The sequence below is a fragment of the Oryctolagus cuniculus genome, chromosome 11, assembly GCF_051225735.1.
Source record: "Oryctolagus cuniculus isolate XC-2025 breed Fujian yellow rabbit chromosome 11, ASM5122573v1, whole genome shotgun sequence".
Taxonomy (NCBI): domain Eukaryota; kingdom Metazoa; phylum Chordata; class Mammalia; order Lagomorpha; family Leporidae; genus Oryctolagus; species Oryctolagus cuniculus.
Window position 1 is genome coordinate 53,285,182 of NC_142877.1, and position 18,703 is coordinate 53,303,884.

The 18,703-nt window shown below is 49.8% G+C and overlaps 1 protein-coding gene across 3 annotated transcripts in view; it reads right to left on the reverse strand.

The window, feature by feature from the left end:
* Positions 1–12,281: 12,281 nt before the first annotated feature.
* The window catches only part of RACGAP1 (Rac GTPase activating protein 1), a 38,718-nt gene continuing 32,296 nt past the window's right edge, over positions 12,282–18,703 (reverse strand). For all 3 annotated transcript variants that reach the window (XM_008256433.5, XM_002711137.6, XM_008256434.5), the window contains 6 exons: positions 18,471–18,669; positions 16,069–16,174; positions 15,767–15,899; positions 15,504–15,639; positions 14,030–14,138; positions 12,282–13,448 (listed from right to left, as the gene is read on the reverse strand). In XM_008256433.5, coding sequence (XP_008254655.1) covers positions 13,373–13,448; positions 14,030–14,138; positions 15,504–15,639; positions 15,767–15,899; positions 16,069–16,174; positions 18,471–18,669 — 759 coding nt within the window. In that variant the 3' untranslated portion in view covers positions 12,282–13,372. The remainder of the gene's footprint in view (positions 13,449–14,029; positions 14,139–15,503; positions 15,640–15,766; positions 15,900–16,068; positions 16,175–18,470; positions 18,670–18,703) is intronic.

Sequence of the window (18,703 nt, forward strand, 5' to 3'; positions counted from 1 at the left end):
TGTGTTCGTGTGCAGAGAGAGGATATCACTGACTTGCTAAAGGTCACCCAGCTCAGCTGTCCAGGCTCCTAAGGTCCCCCTCCCCCCGCAGTTCCCGCGTAGAATTTTCCACACCAGGGCTCCAGAGGGGCCTGTGCAAGCTTTGCAACCGCAGGAGGAAGCAGGAAACCAGGGTGTGGGCACTGGGCAGCTCCTGCAGCAGGCGCTTCAGCTCCTTGACGAATCATCTCTGCATCGCCAGGGCCAAGTGCACACTGGGTGCTCAGTAAAAGTTTGATGAATGAATGACTGAGGCTGGGAGGCTAGGGAGGGAGGAGAGGCAGCCATTGATCAAGAGGAGGAAAATTCTGGAAGTCCAGGCTTCCAGGCGGGGCTTGGAAAGAGGGTGCTCAGGCAGGTATTTGGGCGTGCACCAACTTGTCCAGAAAAGCGCCTTCAGCACAAAGGGCTGCGGCGGGGCCCGGGACAGCTGGGACCCTTTTCCCCTCGAGGCTCTCCTCTGTAAGGGAGATGGAAGCTCCCCGAGAGTGAGGAATTGGGTTAGATGCTGAAGCGCAGCAAAGGTTACCGCCGCAATAAGGAACCAAAGGTCAGCTTCTCCTTCCCCGGAGCCCCCGCCTAGGACAGCGGCCATCTGTTTGGATGAGAGAAGGGCTGGCCTTTGGGCCGCGGAACCTCGGCGGATCTGGCTGGGGACCCAGACCTCCCCATCACAATCCCCCGGCCCCAGCGAGAACAGAGGCCCAGCCGGGCAGGCCACGGGGGTGTGGGGGGCGGTGTGCACATTCCCTTCCTCCCGTTTTTTGCCACGGGAAGTTTTTAATTAATGGTTTGTAATCTGCTCTGGCCCTGCTCCCTGCTGAGCAGTGCCTTCCATCAGCGGAGCCATCTGCAATCGCAATTCATGATTCTCCCCACGGGGAGGGGCCAGGCCTGTGCCTTGGTGATTAATACAATTAGCCTTTTATGTTGCTGATTGTCTTAGCGGGAGCAGATGATGTGGAACTGGTGCCCGGGCTGCACGCGCCCCAGATCGGCTGGCAGGAAGCCCTCTCGGCTCCCACCCCCCACCGTTGGTCTTTAACCTGCAGCCTCCAGGCAGGAGAGCAGCAGGCTGAGACCTTCACTCTCCGAGGACCCAGGAAGACGAAGATCAAGCCTTCAGAGACCTTCGCTTGCCTAAGAAAGTCACTCTGACCTAAAGGATTCTGTGTACCAAGGTTAAAAAGACAAGCAAACCCCACCCCCATAAACAAACAGAGGCTGACAAGGCACTTGCTGAGCAAGTAACTGTGCAAGTTACTTAGGGGTTTGTGCCTCAACCTTCCTCATCTGGAAAATGGACTTGTTTGTGAGGATGCTGGAAGAACAGCCAGAGATGCCTGTGTGTGCTTCGCACCACCCGTGTCACACAGTCGGGACTGGGACAGCGGTGGCTGGTGTTAGGGTACCCATCACAGTGGATTCCATTTCATCCGCCCTGAGCCCTGTGTCCCCTGCAGTTATTAAGGAGGCCGGAGTCATTAGGGATGGTTTCCACGCTGCAGGCCCAGCCTGGGGTGAGCATGTATATGGGGGGCAGGAGCAGGGGGGAGGGGGAGGGTCTCAGGGTGGGGTGGGGTGGGTAGAGGGCTTTCTGGGTGTGCAGCCCTGGAGTGGTCACAGCAGGGAGAGCTGGCCTGGGAGCAGCTTCAGGGAAGGAAAGGAGGCTTCTAGGACTTGGAATTCAGGAGAAACCTAAGTAAACAAAAAGGGAGCCGACATCAGAGCTCAAGGGGAAGTTCAAGCTCAAGGGGAGGCAGGGACCGAATGGCCGTGGCCTGTAATGAGGCCAAGTGATCGGGAACCAGCTGATGGGCCTTCTGATGGGCAGACTCCTCGGAGTCCAGGAAGGGATGGCCTCGGGCCCCCGGGCCTGCAGCTCTGCTCCCGAGCAGCACTGGGAGGGCAGCAAACAGGCGCAGGGAGGAGACGGCTTAGTATTGAGGGATTTTAACCTGCCGGCCCCCGCGATGTCACAGAGGAAGCCAGGGAGGGACGCAGTGAGGGCTGATGGAGACGCAGTGTCCGACCACACTGTGCCGCCCGGGGCAGCCGACGCCAAGACCCACTCCTGGCTTCACAGCAAAAGCTGAGGGGGGGGGGCGTGGCAGGTCAGCAAAGGGGGTTTACGGGAGGGGGCACTGACCACCAGACTGCAGTTAATGAGCAGAAAAAGGGGGGGATGAGAGACGGTGTTTCAGAGCTCCCAGGAAGGCAGAAAAGCAGCAGCTGCCGGCAGGGCTTGGCGGGGGGTAGAGCAGGCCAGAGGGGAAGCTAGGACCCTGAGGCCCTCCCTCGTGGACAGGACAGCAGTGGGGGTGTCCGGTTGTGGAGCAAGGCTCAAGGTGCTTCCTGTGCTCGGGAATAGCTGCCTTTCCTGGCAGGGCCTCGGAGCTGCCTCCCCCAGCCCCGCTTTGAGCCCCCCACCCCCCACTCCACTCTGCCCACCTCTGAACAGCTTACTTTATAATTCGTTGAACACTTGTCTCCACCCCAACTTAAACAAAATCATGTTTCAATCAACTCATTTAAAAAAAAAGATTTATTTGTTTATTATTTGAAAGTCAGAGTTACAGAGAGGCAGAGGCAGAGAGAGAGTGAGAGAGAGAAAGGTCCTACATCCACTAGTTCACACCCCAGATGGTTGCAATGGCCAAAGCTGTGCCAATCCAAAGCCAAGAGCCAGGAGCTTCTTCCAGGGTCTCCCACGTGGATGCAGGTGCCTAAGGACCTGGGCCACCTTCTACTGCTTTCCCAGGCCACAGTAGAGAGCTAGATTGGAAGTGCAGCAGCTGGGACTAGAACCGGTTCCCATACGGGATGCCGGCACTGTAGGCGGTGGCTTCACCCACTGTGCCACAGTACCAGCCTAATCGATTCATTTCAAGGAATGGTTTCCCTGGCCTTCCTCTCTGTCCTACAAGACTGGTGTTTTGGCTGTTTTGCTCTCCAAATTATGGTCTTCCCATTTCAGGGAGCCAAGACCACCTTCTGATATGCTGGATTTGGTGAGAAAACTGGACAAAGGATTGCAATACACGCAGCCAATCCCTGCCCAAGCAGACGATTAGTTACCCGTGATCCCTTTGGTGCTGGCACCCGCACCCCCTCCCCTTCACATGTCCTGTGCTGCCACTGTGTCACTGACTCACGATGCCTCTCCCTCTTTCTGATTCAGGGGTCACAGCTGATGGCTCTGGGGTCAGGGCCGGCAGACTCGGCTTCCCTCACACTTGGGGGGAAACCCCTTTTTCCATATCACTCTGATCCTGGCAAAGTGGCAGGCTCTGCACTTCTGGGGCAGCCAATGGCCTGGCTCGTGTGGACGGCGAACACTTTCAACACAAATGGCATCGACTGTAAGCTGCACCATTGTTTGGATTAGACACCAAGTAAGGAGAGACACGCGTTCCATTTGTAAGGCGCCATCGATTATAAGCCGACCCAGTTCCAGAGATGTTAACAACATATTTTTAAAGCACACCTTTACAATCAATGAAATGATCATTTCTCCTTCAAAGCCTGGCTCTTTAGATTGGGTTTTAATGAAAAGCGGAGTGGGAAGCCAGAGGACGGCTCATACTGGGGACATTCAAGTTTCTCACTTCCTGTCAAGGGACGGACACCATCAGCCGCGGGTGTCAATGCCACACGTCTGCTGTGGCCCCAGCTTCTCCGTAGTGGGCTTCCCCTGGCGGGGAGCACCTCCTTTCTCTCAACGCCCGCAAGCCCACTGAAGAGCACCCTGGTTTTTTTTTTTTTTTTTTTTTTTCCACAGAGGCCAAACAAAAGAAAGCAGGCCAAGGTGGGAGCCCTACGTGGCCACGATGGGCTGGCACTCGGCACCGTGTGCCCCAGCCCCTCTCAGCCCACCACGGCATTCTTCCCAAGCTTCCAGAGCAGGGTCTGGGAAGATGCGGAGATGAGTCATCGCCTCCTAATCGGGCCAGGACAGCTCCGCTAAGCTGGCGGCTGCAGGCGGCTCCCATTAAAGCAAAGCAGCTGGAAAGGGCTTAGCCCTTTAATGCCAGCAGCTGTATCTCCACGGTGCGGCTGCCTGGCTGAGGGGCTGGACTCTGTCCAGAGCATCGGGCGTTTAGCTCCAGTCAATGTATATTAACCCGGGAGGAGAGAGCGGCCAGCTCCCTGGGACGGGAGACAGCGGCTCTATGAAGCAACGCCACCCCCAGGCTCTGCTTTCCAGTAAGAAAGAAAAACCCCAGTCCTTATCTTTCTCCCTCTCTCTCTTTCTCCTGAAATCTGAACCACTTGCCATCTCCCAGGGAGAAAGAGCTTTCTTTGTGATAGGAGCAACTCCGGCTTTAATACTCACTGAAGGACACAGGCACTTGGTAATTTCGTCAACAAAAGCACTACCCACCCAGGCTCCTTCTTCTTGGAGCCGGCTCTCCTCTGGGTCTAAAGCAGTCCTCTGCCGGCAGGTGTGCTGGTGCATGGACACAATAACAGACAGACTGTTGCTTCTTGGAGAGAGAGCACGCACTGGGCCCTAGGGCTGAGGAAGAAAGCGCCACAGCCCTCCGAAAGCCCTGGCATAGAGCAGGCTGCTCAAGAGAGATCACTCGACGACTTCTCAAAGCCAGACGCTGAATGGGAGACAGGGTGAGAGCTGATGCCACTCAGGGGCGAAGTCGACGAGCTAATCCGCTGACACGTTTCTGGAAGCGGGCTTATGCCTTTGGCTCAGACACTTGCCTGTCTTTGGCTTTGAGCTTCAGGGCACACAGGATGCACACGGGTGCCCCAAGAACAGACCAGCCACCAAGAACCAGCAGCGACCTCACGTGCTCACACCAGCTCATCCTCTCCTGGGTCACCAGGCCCAGCTCCTCCATCCTGCCAATCACCCCAAATACTTTCCTCAGCAGCTGGGCCTCCCTGCTGTGGGGACCACCCTGCTGTTGAGTGCATTCCTACACGCACACAGTTCCCAGTGGGCTCCAGGGCTGGAGGGCGGGAGTGCCTTTCAGAGACCTTGTAAAAATGGGAGGAGCTCCCGGATGTACACAGTCATCCCTCTCCATGCTGGTGCTCATGTTATAGTTGCTCCCTTCCTTTTTTTTTTTTTTTTTTTTTTATTTACTGGGGGCCAGGCACTGTGGCGTAGTGGGTAAAGCCGCCGCCGGCAGTGCCGGCATCCCATATGGGTGCTGGTTCCAGTCCCGGCTGCTCCACTTCTCTCTGCTGTGGCCTGGGAAAGCAGTGGAGGCTGGCCCAAATCCTTGGGCCCCTATACCCATGTGGGAAACCTGGAGGAAGCTCCTGGCTCCTGGCTTCAGATCAGTGCAGCTCCGGCCATTGCAGCCAATTGGGGAATGAACCAGCAGATGGAAGACTCTCTCTCTCTCTGCCTCTCCTTCTCTCTCTGTGTAACTCTGCCTTTCAAATAAATAAATAAATCTTCAAAAAAAGATTTATTTATTTATTTGAAAGGCAGTTACAGAGAGGCAGAGAGAGAGAGTGAAGTCTTCCATCTACCGGTTCACTCCCCAAATGGCTACAATGGTTGGAGCTGGGCTGATCTGAAGCCAGGAGCCAGGAGCCTTCTCCGGATTTCCCATGCAGGTGCAGGGACCCAAGGACTTGAGCCATCTTCTACTGCTTTCTCAGGCCATAGCAGAGAGCTGGTTCGGAAGTAGAGCAGCCAGGACTCAAAACAGCACCCATGTGGGATGCCAGCACTGCAGGCGGTGGCTTTACCGGCTATGCCACAATGCCGGCCCCTATAGTTTTCATTCTGAAAAAAAAAATCTTTCTTTGCATGAAATACAAATATACTGACTCTGAACAAAGGCCTTTTACTAGCACCTGAGGGCCTAATAATATATAAACGATCTCCACAATGCTGAAGCCATAGCAAGTGCCATGGCTGACCTCAGACTGAGTTGTAATTTCCAGGAGAACCCCAGGTAGACTGTACATTAGCTTGTGGGAGTTTGGGCCAAATTATCTCCCTGAATTTGCAACATGTCCTGCCCACTTCACAAAGGTGTGGTGATCAAAACAGAAGTGAAAGCACTTTGCATGGTAAATCACCTAATTACACTTCCTAGAGGCTTTATGGAGAATCCGTTCTTAATTCCATCTTCAGTGATGACCAGAGAGGACATTAACTGGTAAGTGCTTTATTAGACGTCTAAATAGCCATTTATATGCGTCAGCCGAGCACACAGATGGAGGCCCAACTGTGTGAGATATGAAGTTAACACCGAGGGGCCGGCGCTGTGGCGTAGCAGGTAAAGCCCAGCCTGCAGTGCCAGCATCCCATATGGACACCAGTTCGAGTCCCGACTCCTCCACCTCTGATCCAGCTCCCTGCTAATGGCCTGGGAGAGCAGCAGAGGTTGGCCCAATTGTTTGGGCCCCTGCCACCTATGTGGGAGACTCAGATAGAGCTCTGGCTCCTGGCTTTGGCCTGGCTATTGCAGCAATTTGGAGAGTGAACCAGTGGATGGAAGATCGCTCTCTCTCTCTGTGTCTCTCCTTCCTTCTCTGTCTATAATTTTGACTTTCAAACAAATAGAAAGAAAGAGAACAGAAAACAAGGTAGCTACATGAAGCCTGGCAAGAGCGACAGAGGGAAAAGGTAGACAGATGGGAAAATCCTTTTTTCCAACAGGGTCCCTGAAAAGTGGCCTCCTTCCCCAACCCCTGCAATCACAGTGGACAAAGTGCCCACATACTACAAGGTTATTCCTGGTGAGGTCACCATGGCTTCCGCATGTTGAAACTATCAACAAAGAGAGCTCTGAGAACCAGTGCCTTATAAATTATACAAGTTAGGGACCTCTTGGCCTGGCGCCTTCACTTATTTACAAAATACACCTGCTATAGAGAGCATACCAAACATTACTAAGTTCTTAGGTTAAGCAGCCATTCCCCAAAACCTGTTTACACTATAAGCACAATGGCTAACATGGCCCCAGCTCTGTATGCTTAAAAGCTTTTCACACCAAGTATCTGGAATCTTGAGTCAAAGCAAGACTCTCACGAAAGCCTGCTGATGGAGAGTGACCGAACGCTGCACCTCGCTCGCTGCTCACTGCTCAGAGCCGGCCTAGCACAGCAGCTCTCTCTGCTCACGCTGAGAGCCCCAGAAAAGGTGCTTCGCAGCTTAGACACCAGTCAGGAGGCGGGGACTGATCTAGCAGTGAGCATGGCCGAGTGCCATCCCGGGAGTGCTGAGGTCCAGTACCTGCCTCTGGCTCCTGACTCCAGCTTCCCTAACTAAGAGGCAACAATGACTCAAGCAATTGGGTTCCTGTCACAGACGTGGGAGACCTTGATTGCTCCTGGCTCCCAGCTTTTGTCCTGACCCAGCCCTGGCTCATGTGAGCAATAAAACTAAACCAGTAGATGGGAGCTCACTCTTTCAAATAAATAGATATTTTTTTAAAAAATTGAGGGGCCTGTGCTGTGGCGCAGCGGGTTAAAGCCCTGGCCTACAGCGGTGGCATCCCATACGGGTGTTGGTTCAAGTCCCAGCTGCCCCACTTCCAATCCAGCTCCCCGCTAATGTGCCTGGAAAGGCAGTGGAAGATGACTCAAGTCCCCCTGCACCCGTGTGGGAGATCCAGAAGAAAGCTCCTGCTCCAGGCTTCAGCTCAGCTCCAGCTGTTGCAGCCATTTGGGGAGTGAACTGCGGATGGAAGACCTCTCTCTCTGTTTCTACCTCTCTCTGTAACTCTTTCAAATAAATAAAAAAGTCTAAAAAAAAAAAAAAAATGGCGGCAGGCACTGTGGTGCAGGGGGTCAAACTGCTGCACATGATGGCTGCATCCCACATCTGGCGTTGGTCAGGGCCTGGCTACTCTGCACTTCTGATCCAGCTTCCTGCTAACGCACCTGGGAGGCAGGAGATTTTGGCTCAAGTACTTGGGCTCCTGCCACCCATGTCGGAGACCCAGATGGGGTTCCTGGCTCCTGGATTCAGCCTGGCCTAGCCCTAGCTGTTGTGGGAATTTGAGTGAACCAACAACTGAAGTGAGGTCCCCCTCCCCTTCAATGAAATGAATAAACCTTACAAAGGAAAACCCCCACAGCATAGCAGGCCTAGCAATGCACCACCCAGCACGTTTCCAGTAAGAAAGCATACGCCGTGTGTGTGTGTATGTTTAGATAGAGCAGTCCCTCCTCATCCACAGCTTGACAGCTTCTGTGATTTCAGTCCTTGCAGTCAGCTGCAGTCTGAAAACATTAAATGGAAAGTTCCAGAAATAAACAATTCCGTGACGGAACCCTCTGCCAATCCACTCCGTCCCACCCAGGATGTGAAGCATCAGTCCTTTTGTCCAGCGTGTCCACACCGTAGATGGTCCCTGTCTTCTTAGTCCCTTGGTCATCAGCTCTATTGTTTCATTAGCACAGCGTGGTGTTCTTACTTAAGAACAGGGCTGCTGGCCGGCGCCGTGGCTTACTAGGCTAATCCTCCACCTTGCGGCGCCGGCACACCAGGTTCTAGTTCCGGTCGGGGCGCCGCATTCTGTCCCGGTTGCCCCTCTTCCAGGCCAGCTCTCTACTGTGGCCCAGGAGTGCAGTGGAGGATGGCCCAAGTACTTGGGTCCTGCACCCCATGGAGACCAGAAGCACCTGGCTCCTGGCTTCAGATCAGCGTGGCGCGCCGGCTGCGGCGGCCATTGGAGGGTGAACCAACAGCAAAAGGAAGACCTTTCTCTCTGTCCACTCTGCCTATAAAAAAAAAAAAAAAGAAGAAGAAGAAGAACAGGGCTGCTGGCAATTTGGATATGCCAAAACAAAAGCTGTAGAGTGCTTTCCTGAAGTGGAAAAGCGCACATTCTCAGTAAAGCAAACAGAAATCATACGCTGAGGTCGTTTTAAGATCTGCAATAAGAACAAATCTATCTATGACTTGTGAAGGAAAAACAAATGTGTGCTAGTTTTGCTGTCACACTTAAGGCCCTGGTGAGTGACGAGTGCTCAGTTAAGATGAAAAAGCCTTTTTGTTTGTGGATAAAAGACAGGAACAGAAACTGTGTTCCAATTTGATGGCGACCTGTTACACCAGAAAGCACTGGGGCCTATACACCAACTTTGGCAAGGGAGCTCCTGAAGCAAATGACACCATGACTGCAAGTAAGGGACGGTTAGGCAGTCAGGATACAGAGCTTGTGTCTGCCAACAAAGAAGCTGTTGCCCTGTTTCCAGCAGAGCTGACGAAGTTGACCCAAGAGAACGGACACCACCCCCAGCAAGTCTTCAACTGTGATGAAACCCAGCTCTCCTAGAAGATGCCCAACAGAACCTACGTTCAGAAAAATGCAACAGAGGATGGCCAGATGGGTGCTAGTTCATGTCCCGGCTGCTCCACTTTTTTTTTTTTTTTTTTTAAAGATTTATTTATTTGAAAGGCAGAGTTAGAGAGAGAGGGAGAGGCAGAGAGAATTTTCCATCCACTGGTTCACTCCCCAGTTGGCCACCACCACTGGAGCTGGGCCAGTCTGAAGCCAGGAGCCAGGAGCTTCTTCCAGGTCTCCCATGGGAGCAGGGGCCCAAGCACTTGGGCCATCCTGCACTGCTTTCCTAGGCACATTAGCAGGGAGATGGATCAGAAGTGGAGCAGCCAGGACTTGAACCAGCAGTAAGACAGGATGTTGGTGATGCTATGCTACGATGCCTCCCCACCCCATTTTCCGATCCAGCTCCCTGCTAATGTGCCTGGGAAAGCAGAGGAAGATGGCCCAAGTGTTTGAGCTTCTGCCACCCATATGGGAGACCTGGATGAAGCTCCTAGCTTTGGCCTGGCCCAGCCCCAGTCATTGCAGCCATTTGGGGAGTAAACCAGCAGATGGAAGACCTCTCCCTTTCTCCTTCCCTCCCCCTCCCTAACTCTGCCTTCCAAATGAATCTTTTAAAAAAAGACAATGGACTCATCGATGCTTAACATGGAATGACAGATTAACTCTGTTACTCAGCAATGCTGCAGGGCCGATGATGAAGCCAGGAGTGGCATGCAGACTATGCTCTAAAAAACAAAAATAACAAGTATACCTGAGGGGCAGACATTTTGGTCTTAATGGCCAAGATAACAGTTAAGGGGCACCTGTTGTGATGCAGTAATTCAGTCACCACGTGGGAAGCCAGCAATGCCCACAGTGGCATATGTGGTCTAAGTCTCACCTCTGCTCCAGATACAGCTTCGTCCTAACGCACACCCTGGGAGGCAGCTAGTGATGGCTCAAGTCCTTGGGTCCCTGGAACCCACATGCGAGACCCTGATCTAGTTCCTTGCACCTGGCTTCCACCTGGCCCAGCCTGGCCCAGTCCCAGCTGTTGTAAGGCATCTTAAGAGTGAACCAGGTTATGGGGGGGAAAGCCATTGTAACCCATGAGACGTACTTTGGAAATTTATATTCATTAAATAAAAGATAAAAAAAAAAAAAAAAAAAAAAAAAACAACAAGAGTGAACCAGGGTATGGAAGATCTGTTTCTCTGCCTTTCAAATAAATAAAAAAGGAGGGAGAGAAATTCTTAAAAAACAAACACAGTAACACACTTGCATCCATCTGTTGGTTCACTCCCCAAACGGCCACAATGGTCAAAGCTGGGCTGATTTGAAGCCAGGAGCCAGGAGCTTCTTCCAGGCCTCCCACATGGATGCAGGGGCCCAAGCACTTGGTGGGCCATCTTCTGTTGCTTTCCCAGGCACATTAGCAGAGAGCTGAATTCGAAGTGGAGCAGCCAGGACTTGAACTGGCATCCATATGGGATGCTGGCACTGCAGGTGGCAGTTTTACCCACCACGCCACAGCGCTGGCACCTCAAATAAATAATCTCTAAAGATTTCCATGATCAGCCAATGGGATAGTAAAGCTGGACTGCATTGTAAGAGGTAGTGTCAGGAAGGGTTAGGAGCAAGAAATGGGTGACAGCCACCCTGAAGCATTGGACCCCTTTCCACGGATCTCACATCAAGGAAGAATAATTGAATTAAGAAAGCTCTCAAAAGTTGGGCTGTTCCACATGAAGGTGGGTACAAATTTCCCTTTGCTAACATCAGAACGATTCTCATGGCCAAGGTCTCTTGGCCTAGCCCAAAAACTAAGCAACTTGCTGCCAACATTTGACACACGGGGCCATTTCCTTTTGCGTTAATGGGCCATCAGTTCCTGCACAGGGTCGTCTTGCCTTCGCTAACGTTACACAATCCATTTACTTCCTCTACATTAGTGACTTCAAATGCACCTTGGGGAGATACTATACAACAGCAAACATGGAGCCAGGCCAACGTCAGGATTGCAAAAACCTAAGAAAAGAGGTAGCATCTAGGACAAGCCTAAAAAAATAAAGCTTAGCAGGCGTGTGTGTGCGTGTGTGTTGGGGCTGGGGGATGGAATAGGAGATGGGACCCAACCTCTGCCAATTGGCTGAGGCAGATGGGCCATGCTGAGAGCTGCCCCCTCCTGGGAAAAGAGCCAGTAGGTTGCCTCCTCTCTCCACAGTTACATATTAAGCCTGCAACTGTTTACGTTCAATCTCAGATACATTCTGCTCGCCAGCTTCAGAGTTCCAAGTGCAGGTGCCCTCGGTTAATCATCCCCGCTCACTCCAGAGTCACTTCCAGCAGCGAAGGATGTGCCAGGCAGGCAGCCAGCCAGAGCCGGTTTGTCTTTTAATTTGTACCGCTCTGGTCCCTACAGACTTGTTTTAAAGTTTTGCTTTTTCTTTAAAGCAGTTTCTTCAAATGAGGGGGAGACAGTCATAGGACGAATCCAGGATTTCACTCTGGACAAAAAAGACTGAATGAGGAAGAAAGAAACCAACTAGTGCTGGTAATACTGGGCTAGGTTCAGAAAGAAGGAAACAGAGGTGAATAACAGAAACAGAACACTATATGGGAAAAATGTTTTCTTTCTTTTGTTCTTTTAAAGATTTATTTATTTACTTGAAAATGAAGAGTAACAGAGAGAGAGATGGAGAGATAGAGAGCTTCCTTCTGCTGGTTCACTCCCCCGATGGCCACAACAGCCAGTGCTGGCCAGGTCAAGGCCAGCAGCCAGGAGCTTCATCCGGTTCTCCCACATGGGTGCTGGGGCCTAAATATTTGGGTCATCTGCTGCTGCTTTTCCCAGGCCATTAACAGGGAGCTGGATCGGAAGTAGAGCAGTCAGGACACACTATGCCACAAGGCCAGCCCTGCAAAGTATTTTCTAAAAAGGCATTGAGGGTTTATTTCTGCAACAAGAAAACCAACCTCATGTTCATTTTGAAAAAGCTATTTACTCTTTTCCAAATATGTATTTTACAGACAAAGGTGAGTATGGTCCAGACACATTCTATAGAAGAAACCCATTTTTACAGACATCAAGAATAACTCTAATAGAAGAAACCCACATTTATCTAGAAGTGGATAAATTCCATGGGAAAATTTTAGCATCTAAAGTGCAAACACAAAACAACTGTGGTTTTTCTCGCCACATGAAATATTGACAATCTTCCCTTACAGCCTACTCTTAGTTGTTAGTTGGGATGCCAAATAGACAATGTACTGAATGTTAGAACTAGGGTTCAACCAGACAAGGTTGGGGGGGGGGGGGGCCCGGGAGGGGAAGAGAAGGGCTGTAGGGTCAAATATCAGAATGAATTTCACCTTAGAAGAACAAACTGGTTTCAACCCCAGTTGAACCCAAGACCGAAAAAAGCAGCCTATTACAGATAAATACGAGTTGCAGTATCACATTTAAAAGGCTGTGCCATTTTGTGCTATTAGGACCTAATCCAAATTAAAGCTAAGCATACTCCCATCTCTAGTTCCATCCTCAACCTATCCCATTTTTAGCAAAGTTCCACACAGTAGCTCAATTCATAATGTGGAATGGGAACTCCCAAGTTCTGAGAAGTCACCCTAAATCCTCTAACCTTTACCAAGCCCTCCCACTTCCCACCATGAGACAAGTCAGTTTCATCAAAAATATAGGAGTTCTGTCATTGTCTCATGAAAATGAGTTCTGAATAACATCAGAGAAAGGGTATTCCATGAGCGACACTTGGCTTTAAGCCCAAGGGATGCCCTCCACCCCAAAGAGAATGGCAATGAATTCCATACCACCCCTTTTAATCCTGCAAAGATCTCCCATCTAAAGATGCCTAACAGCTAGCACAAGGTGCTGATACTGTGTTACTTGAGGAGGAGAGGGAGATATATATAGTTTCAATAAAACCCTCATGCACAATTAAACTTGATTAAAAGCCTGGAGAATGCTAAAAGCAGTAACGAGTGCAGGAGGCTGTGCAGAGTACAGGTGCGCCTGTACTTGCAGGCAGCGCTGGGAGTAGCAGGCGGACGTGACTTCACTTGAGCATCGGAGAAGCAAAAAAGTTGCCTTGTTGTCCTAGGTTGGTGGCAGACTTGCTTTTGCTCCCAAATCTACAAAAAAAGATAATGAACTGGAAAAGCATTCTATAAAATACAGTGAATAAACCAGCTCTATTAGCTAATGAAACGAATCCAGAGTAGGACACCCACACAGCTCTTTTGTAAGGTATGCCCAGTTGCCTGAGATGAGAAGAGGATGAGTACAGGCCTTTAGGCCCTCTCTAAAGGATCAGCCCCGTAATCAACATGCCTGCATCCCACATCGGAGTCCCTGGGTTCAGCTCCCAGCTCTGGCTCCAGCTTCCTGCTAACATGAACCCCGGGAAGCAGTGGTGACAGCTCAGGGAACCGGTTCCTTACGCCCACATGGAGACCTGAGTTGAGTTCCCAACTCCAGCCCTGGCCACTGTAATACAGGCATATGAAGAGTGAACCACGGGGTGGGAGTCCTGTGTGTGTCCCGTCTCTGTCTCTAACCGATTTCTAAAGAGAAGGGATCCTTACTATTCCACGTCTCCTTTGAGAGCCTAGTTGCTAGCTGAGACCCGATTCAATGTTCCTCTCAAGAAGCACCAATATGGAAAGAAAGAAGCCCAAGGAAGCAGCGTTCGTTATCTCTGGAGAAGGCCTACCTGGGGGTGTTCTTGGAGAGGGTGGAGCGGACTCTCTGGGACAGGGAGCTAGACGAAGGAGTCTTGAGAAGCTGATGCTCAGGAGTGGTCATGGGCCCCAGGAAGCTCACTTAAATCAAAGGGAAGACATATTTGAAAAGAGGGGGTTTATATAAACAAAGCATTCGGTGATGGCCACTTTTGGGCTGACCATCCTCTGAAGCACTTAAGGGCAAAATCCCAGAGATCATCTCTGTCATCATTTTGGAACATGCTAGTACATCTTTTAAACTGTGTGGGCAACCACTAAATAAATATCTGACATTCACTTGATTTAGGCCATTTTCAAACTCCAGACTTCATAAACCTAACATTTGAACATTTGGTTTTTACCTATACTAGAAGGAACAGAAGGCTCACTTGAAACAAAGAACCTGGGGGCCGAGCATTGTGGCATAGTAGGTTAGGCCTCGACATATGATGCCAGCACCCCATACGGGCACTGGTTTGAGACCAGCTCCCTGCTAATGCACCTGGGAAGGCAGCAGAGGACAGCCCAAGCACTTGAGCCCCTGTACCCACGTGGGAAACTCAGAGGAAGCTCTGGGTTCCTGGCTTCAGCCTGGCCTAACCCTAGCTGTTGAGGCCATTTGGGGAGCGAATCAGAGGATGGAAACACTCTAGCGCTCTCTCTCTCTCTGGCTCTGCCTTTCAAATAAAATAAATCTTTAAAAAAATAAAAGAAAGTAACTATGCATGGGGCCAGCACATGGCATAGCAGGTTAGACTACTGCCTGCGATGCTGGCATCCCATATGAAGCTGGTTCGAGTCCTGGTTACTCCGCTTCCAATCCAGGTTCATGCTAATGCACCTGGAAAAGCAGCTGAAGGAGATCCAAGTGTTTGGGCCCTGCACCACCCACATATGGAGCTCCAGGTTCCTGGCTTCAGGATGGTTCAGTATATGCAAGGATGTGGGTAGGTTATATGCAAATAAAACACCACTGTATATCTGCATAAGGGATACGAGCATCCAAGGATTTTGGTATCCATTGTAGTGGCAGGGGAGACCGAAAATCCATCTCCAGTGGATACCAATAGACAACTATGTATAGTGTTATATACACATGCTACACAGGATAATATTTAATTACAAAAAATGTCAATATGAAAACTGTAGTTTACAACCATAAAAATAAGATTACACAGTAACAAAAATTCTCACAATATGCTACATGAAGTAAGAACAAATTATAAACTAAAATATCTGATAGACAATAAGAATACATAAAAGGAGATATGGAAAAGTAAAAATATATATGTATATTAGGGTGGTAGAATTGTACAAGTTTTTCCTTTAATGTTAAAACTTTCAAAGTAAACTTAATATTTTATACAAGAATATAAATTTCAAGCAGCTCTAGCAATGGTAGGAAAAGGGCATATGACCAAACAGAGGGAGTCAGTCTGGGGAAAAACATAACTTGGGCCGCACCTTTAACATCTGGCGTCTGGGGTGTTGAAAAGGCATTGGAGTTTTCAATGACATGCAGGGGGTCGACGTTCTCCTGCTCCACCATCATGAACTGACTCCAATACTCCACGGGCAGTGAAAGCAGGCGCTCTACTACCTAAAAGCCAACACATACGTCAGCCAACTTCCAAAACAGAGCTTACTTCTCACCATTCTCTTATGCTACAAACAAGTTCTGGAGTGAACAGGAGCCCACAGGTGGGCACCCATGCACACACACTTACCTTGGGCTGACGCTTGATGTCTTGTAACATTGTTACCGGGTCTGGATTGGGCACAGCATGGGCAACTATTGTAGGTCCAAAGACTTTAGCCAGATTGGCAACATCCATTTTAGTGTTTGGACTCTGAGCCACTCTAAGCAAAAGAGTTTAAATTAGAAGACTTTCTCCTCTACTTAAATGCAGACCAAAATATAAATTGTACAAGAAAACAATTCGCCTTTCACACTCCCTAAGACCCAACTCGTATTATCTTCCCCTTGAAAAATTCCCCAACTCCCAGAGCAAGTCTCTGCTGCACTCACCTCTGCAAGTGAATCATGAGGAAAGCTAATGTGTCCCTGTTGGCCTGGGGCAGTTCACCGACAGCCTGGTACATGGCGGCTATGCTGTTGTCTTCATCTGTGATTTCTATAAATGAAAAGAAAGCACCGAGAGGCCTAAACTTCTTTCCCTTGACAGCGGGCTTCCGAGTTATCGACCACAAAGTCCCTTCTATACAGTAAGCTTCTGGAACTTCTGATTAGGTTCATGACTACATCAGACTCTACTTTCATTAGCAAGCAGGATACTGGCCAACAGCTCAATATTACGAGTCAGAACTTTTTAAAAATAGGCCCTTGCTGTTAGGAAAAACAGCTGGCAACCCATGTGTTTGGGAGGTAGATACAGCTGCAGTAACTAACTACAGTTATCAAGGTGTTCCTTCATAAAACATATCTAAGGGTCTACTGTGCACCCAGCACTCTTCTAAGGACCAATGATACAGCAGAAGGAAACACAGCCCCTGCCTTGTAGACTGTTCGTTCTATTGGAGGATTTGGTTGACAAAGAAACACAGGGACAGGTGTTTGGCTACCAGCTAAGATGCCATGTGGGATGCCTGCATTCCATATTAAAGTGTTTGAGTCCTGGATCTGCTCAGATTTCAGCTTGCTGATAGTGGACATCCTGGGAGTCCACAGGTGATGGCTTAAATATATGTGTCCTGCCATCCACAAGCTGAGACCCGGATTGTGTACCCAGCTCCCAGCTTTTATCCCAGCTTCCAGATGTAGGCTTTTGGGGAGTGAACCAGTGCCTGGGAGCTCACTCACTCTCTCTCTGCCTTTCAAATACACATTCAAAGAACAAATAGGTATCAAGTAGTAATACGTACAATAAAGAAAACAGAGCAGACTAAAGCTGTAATGCAATGGGAACTGTTACTTTAGACAAGGTGGTCAGGGAAGAGAAGCCTGAAAGAAATGAAGGAGATATCACGATGACGTCTAGGGTAGCAGTAATGCAGGCTGGGCAACAACAAATGTGACGGCCTCGAGGTGGGCAGTAAGGAACTCAAGATTCCACTGCGGGGGAAGGAAAGAAGAAAAGGGGGTGGGAACAAAATGATAACCAGAAGCCAAATCACATTCGATCTTTTTTAAGACTTAGTTATTTTTATTTAGGATTTATTTGAAAGGGACAGAGAGAGAGAATGAGAGAGAGAGATACAGACAGAGTTCCTCCATCCACTGGTTCACTCCTCAAATGGCCACAATGGACAGGGCTGATCAAGGCTGAAGCCAGGAGCCTGGGGCTCCATCCAGGTCTCCCACATGGGTGGCAGGGGCCCAAGGACTTGGGCCATCCTCCTCTGCTTTCCCAGGCACATTAGCAGGGAGCTGCCTGTGAAGCAGAGCAGCTGGGACTGCACCACAATGCCAGCCCCTCATGTAGGGTCCTTGAGTGAAGCAGCAGACAGATCTCCCTCTGTTATCTCTTCCCCTCTTTGTCTTTCAAAAAAATAAGTAAATCCTGAAATAAAAAGACTTGGGGTATGGGGGGCTGCTCTGTGGTATGATGGGCTAAGCTTCCACCTGAGACACCAAGCATCCCATATGGGCACCAGTTCGAGTTCTGGCTTCTCCTCTGGCTCATTGCTATGGCCTGCAAAAGCAGTGAAAGACCTGGAAGACTCCTGGATCCTGGCTTCGGATTGGCCCAGCTCTGGCCACTGTGGCCATTTGGGGAGTGAACCAGCAGATGAAGACCTTTCTCTCTGTCTCTCCCTCTCTCTGTCTGTAACTCTACCTCTCAAATTAAAGAAGAAAAAAAAAAAAACCACTTGGGAAGTTTCCAACTATGGGGGGGGGCATGGACTTTATTCTGATAATGATGGGAAGTCTCTGGAGGATTTAATTGTAAAAAGGGCCATTCTAGCTCCTTATGAAGATCATCCTGGAGAGGGAATGGCAGAAGTAGAACAATCAGTTAGCTGCTCAATTACATGAGCCTCCCAGGGTGTCGCGTTAGCAGGAAGCTGCAATCTGAGCAGGGCAAGGCCTCCAACTGAGGCACTTGATTAGGGGCGGGGGCATCTTCACCACTGGGCAAGTGCCCACCCCTGCAGATGAGACTTGACAAGGGATTGGGTGTGGAATGAGAAGAAAAGGAATCAAAGATGGATTTAACATCAAAAGGACAAACCTGAAACTTGACCCAAAAAACCAGAGCGAGAGAAAACCTATTACTATCCTATATGGTGTAGAAAGACAGCAATCAGGCATGGGGGACATACACATGCAGCTATTCATCCACCAAACCTGTGGGTGCCTACCCTTTGCAGGCACTGTATTGGGTAGTGGATAAAGCAGTAAAGAAAAAAAAATGGAAATTTATTCTGCCTTGCTGGAATTCACATTCAAATATTAAGATCTGCCCATACCTGCGGCTTCCATGAAAGCTTTGTTTAGCCGAAAAGTCAGAAGAGGTTCTTTGAGGTTTCGAAGGAAGTCTTTCAGAAGGCTGCAGACAGCATGAATGTCATCCACTTTGCTGAGCAGGGGGACAGTCTTCACCCGGAGAAATTTCTCCTTCAGCTCCTTCACGGTCCTGTCACAGCCCGAGACCCGATACAGTCCTGTCTAGTATAAAGACGACACTTTTACTTAAGAACCA